Source organism: Phaethon lepturus, unplaced genomic scaffold (genome assembly GCF_000687285.1).
Source record: "Phaethon lepturus isolate BGI_N335 unplaced genomic scaffold, ASM68728v1 scaffold28034, whole genome shotgun sequence".
Lineage (NCBI taxonomy): Eukaryota > Metazoa > Chordata > Aves > Phaethontiformes > Phaethontidae > Phaethon > Phaethon lepturus.
Window position 1 is genome coordinate 7,807 of NW_010532981.1, and position 4,162 is coordinate 11,968.

Below are 4,162 nucleotides of genomic sequence, written 5' to 3' on the forward strand. Positions count from 1 at the left end.
GGGAAGGAGGGAATGGGGCAGGCTTGGGCTGGAGAAAGAGCTGGTGGGCTTCTCTGCCCATCTAGGGGCAGGAGGACAACTTGAGGATAGTGAGGGCAAGGTTGGGGAGGAAGGGGCACATAAAAGGTGGGGCACAACATGCAGAGGAGACACTGGTGGGAGAACAAGATGAGGTGGTGTGACTGGAGTATGGGAACTGGGCTGTTTTGGACCAAACCACAAGGTAGGGACAGATGCCAGCAACATCCCAGAGCTTGTGTGGGGCTTCACCTGGCTCTCTTCTCCGTTCTACAGGTGATGGTGACAAATGTCACTTCATTGCTGAAGACAGTGAAGGCCGTCGAGGATGAGGCCACAAAGGGGACACGGGCACTGGAGGCCACGATAGAGCACATACGCCAAGAGCTGGCAGTGAGTACAGCTGTGGTGCTGTGGCTGCTGTCCCAACTTGCCGGCTGCCCTGTGCCTCACCACTACTACCTTTCGCCTTACAGGTCTTCTCCTCCCCTGTGCCTCCTGCCAAGGTCTCCACCCCAGAGGACTTCATCCGTATGACGAAAGGCATCACGATGGCCACGGCCAAAGCGGTGGCTGCTGGCAACTCGGGTCGGCGGGGGGGTCCGGCCAACCTGAGCCGCCGTGCCATTGCAGATATGCTGCGTGCCTGCAAGGTGGGGCGGGCAGGTGGTGTGGGTCTGGAACGGGTTTGTGGGAGGCTGTGGGTGCTCGCAGGGATGGTGCTGCATGTGAATCGGGGCTTTCTTGTCTCCGCGTTTCAGGAAGCCGCCTACCACCCAGAGGTGAGCGGGGACGTGCGGCAGCGGGCGCTGCGCTTTGGCAAGGAGTGTGCTGATGGTTACCTGGAGCTGCTGGAGCACGTGCTGGTGGTGAGTGTTCCTGTCCTGGTTCCCAGGTGGGCAGAGGCTGCCGGTGGATGCCAGGGTGGTCCCCAACCCCAAGGTTCTCTGGGCTCTGCACCTCATCCTGCTGAGGTCTTTGGAGAGCCCCCTTCACTGCCTTTGCCAGCACAGCACATGGCCAAGCCCCTGCTGTGGAAGCAGATGTCAGAGAGATCAACAGACTCTGAAGAAAGGTATTTGGCTAACAACAGATGGAGATTAACTGGCCATAAACAGATGGGGGCTAGAAATTTAACAACATGAGAGCAAAATCCCTGAAGCAGCTTCCAGTAAAAGTGGTTGGAATAAGAGACTTCAGGCAGCATGAAAACAGTTAACCTCACAGCAGAGTGGGAGACGGGCAGTGCCCACAACAGGAGAAGTGATGACTGCAAGTGCCACCTGTACCCTTTTGATCCAGTCTTCCTCTATCTGAGTCCTCCCAAGGACTTCAGCTGGCTGCTTTAATTAGCTGCCCTACAAGATGAGTGTAGTTTCCAAGAAGCAAATTAAGACCATAATGTGGTAGAAAGGATCCAGTGAGGTCCTTCCAGCGGTTTGCATTCTTGGCAAGATCACAGAGCTGGAGTCCAAACATGCTAGAGGGATGCGCAGATCCAGCCCGCAGAGCTGCGAGAGCCCTCAAACCGGGGTCAGGACAAAGATTGAGGGCGAGTCAGCTCTGGCAAGGTTTCGCTAAGCTGGTTAGAAGGGCTTCATGAGAATCTGCTGTTCAGTGTCACCAGATACAAGGTGGTGGAGCTCAGACTGTGGTTTCCTGCAGCGAAAGCCCCTTTAGGCAGAGCGTAACCAGCATTGGCAGCACAAAGAGGAGGTGGGCAGGAATCGATGGCTAGAAATTGAAACTGGGTGGAGGAGAAGTCAAAGGGTGGTTTTAACTGAGAGAGGTAACCACTGGGGTACAGTTCCAAGGGGAGCAGTGAGTTTTCCATCCTCTGCATCTATATCGAATGTCTGTCTGGAAGATGCTGTAGCCACATGTATGTGGCTACACATACACATGGCAGCCAAGGCAGCAGTGCTGAGGAGGATTCTCTGGCTGACTGGTTAACAGATGATTGGGCTAATGACTTTAGTGTGGCAGTTCACGAGGTCACCTTACTTGCAGGAACATGCTATTCTGCTGTATTTTAGGTGTAACCGTCCAGCTGCTGTGCAACATCTCTTGAATACCATACGTTGGTACACCCCATTAAAAGTTCACTGCAGGTGCATCTTAGTAAGCTTATAGCGTCCAACATGCCTTGAGCTCCAGACAGAGAAGATTTAGCAGTTTTAAACATGTTGTCAGAGCAGATAGCAGATTAATAATGTGGCATTTAGTCTGGATGCGTTTATGAGGGCAAACCAACCATCGCTGTATGCCATCGGTTCGGGGACCCCAAGCCATGTGCAGCTCTGGTGACTTTGCTGGGATGGCCCCATGTGAGGTCAGGATAAAGCTACGACACTCCCCAGCCTCTGCAGCACTCTGATCTGCAGGAAGAAAGCTCATGGGTCCCATATATCAGAGGGCAGCATGTTCCTGGAAAGCCATGAGCAGGAAAGACGTAGGGGAGCGGGAGAGGAGATGGCAGATGTGATGCTGCCATGCTCCCTGGCAGCAGCAAGTCCATTGCTGTACGCCGTGTCCCCTTGGGAATCAGTGTCTTGCGTGGAGTGTGAACAAGCATGATTAGAGCTTCAGAAAGAGGGTTATTTGACTTGGGATGGAAAATGTGCCGGCAGAGGAGTGGGAAAGCTTGCATATTTCACTGGGGAGGGGAAGGAATTTGAACCTCCACAGAGACTTGGTATTTGGTAATGATAGGACTCTCCCTCCAAAAGCAAAGAGATCTGGTGGCTGAAAACTGCAGTGAAGCAATTCAAGGTGGGGAGAAATAAGGTGTAAAGGGGAGGAGGAGAGCAGCTCCGTGGTTGCTCTGGGTGTAGGTGGCTCCTCTGGCCCCAGGAGCCTCATCCGGGCACGTGGGCTTTGCCAGCCCTGCAAGGCTGAAGTATGAGCTTGCAATGGCAGCACAGCTTCCCACCCGGGACCTCTGATCCTTCGTTCCCATCTCACCTCTTGGCTGTACTTCATCCTCCACCAGAAGGCACCCATCTTCCCCTGCCCCCCAGCACCCACGTGTCCCGTCCAGGGCATTCACTGCTTTCTTCTCTCTCTTCTCCCTCTCTCCCTGTCAGCCGGTGAGTAAGGTGATGTTGGGGTGCCTGCTGGTGTCTAACCTCAGCATGAGCCTTGCTCACAGCGTGTCAGCGTGCCCAGCCCAGTGCTGGGGTGGCACTTGGCGTGTGTCCACAAGGACCCCAGGGTCTGTATGTGTGCGTGTGTACTCACATCCGCTCTAGCTCCACCTGTGTGGTGTGAGTTGGGCCAGCAGTGAGCTCTGCTTGAGTGTACAGACCCTGTGTGTGTGCACATGTGTGTGCTGTCGTGTGTGCATGTGTGTCTGCCCCCCACTCAGTGAAGGACCCCTGTGGCTCTCCCAGCCACCTTGTGCTGGTGGGACCAGCCTTCATAGGCTGCGATGTGGCACCAGGGTCCTCCCTTTTGCCCAGCTTGAGTTTGCAGACAAACCTCCAAAATGGGAATAGTGAGGGGGAAGTGCTTCTGGAGCTTGAAATGCTTTGGGGGGGGACCGAAATCTGAGGGGATAGCCACCGAGTGCAGGAAAGCTTCTGAGCTCTGGATGCAGTGGAGCTAAGGTTCATCCCATCCTCGGGCAGGAGACCAGCCACAGTCACTCGAGGAAGCATCACAGACAATGTCTGATGTTGTGTGGGGGAGCTGGAGGATCCCACCCTGCTTCCTTGGGGAGCACACCCCGAACAGACCTGTGAGGTCCCCCTTTACCAGATGCTGATATCTGCTCCTTCCCTGCAGATCCTGCAGAAGCCAACTCATGAGCTGAAGCAGCAGCTGGCAGGCTACTCCAAGCGTGTGGCCAGCTCCGTCACCGAGCTCATCCAAGCAGCCGAGGCCATGAAAGGTAAGGAAAGGTCCTGCTCAAAGGGGCAGGACCAAGGGCTGGGATTGTGGTGGAGGACTCGGCAGCTGATGGAGGAGGTAGGGCGAGTCAGGAATGAGGCGGCGCACAGGTTTAACCTGCCTCACTTCCCCGAGGGCCAAACCCAAGGTAGTGCTGAGCCCTGGCTTACCCACACATGAGAAGCCCCGTCCAACAGCCATTCCCTTTTCCTGTGCTCCCACATCCCTGGCTGGACCTTCCTCGTGCAGCCTG

General features: G+C 55.3%; 1 protein-coding gene across 1 annotated transcript in view; it reads left to right on the forward strand.

Moving 5' to 3' along the window:
* LOC104619239 (talin-1-like) overlaps positions 1-4,162 on the forward strand; it is a gene marked incomplete at both ends in the record, with an annotated part of 12,695 nt that overhangs the window by 7,803 nt on the left and 730 nt on the right. Inside the window, 4 exon segments of the mRNA XM_010285040.1 lie at positions 269-411; positions 495-671; positions 780-887; positions 3,805-3,910. Of these exon segments, the coding sequence (XP_010283342.1) occupies positions 269-411; positions 495-671; positions 780-887; positions 3,805-3,910 (534 nt within the window).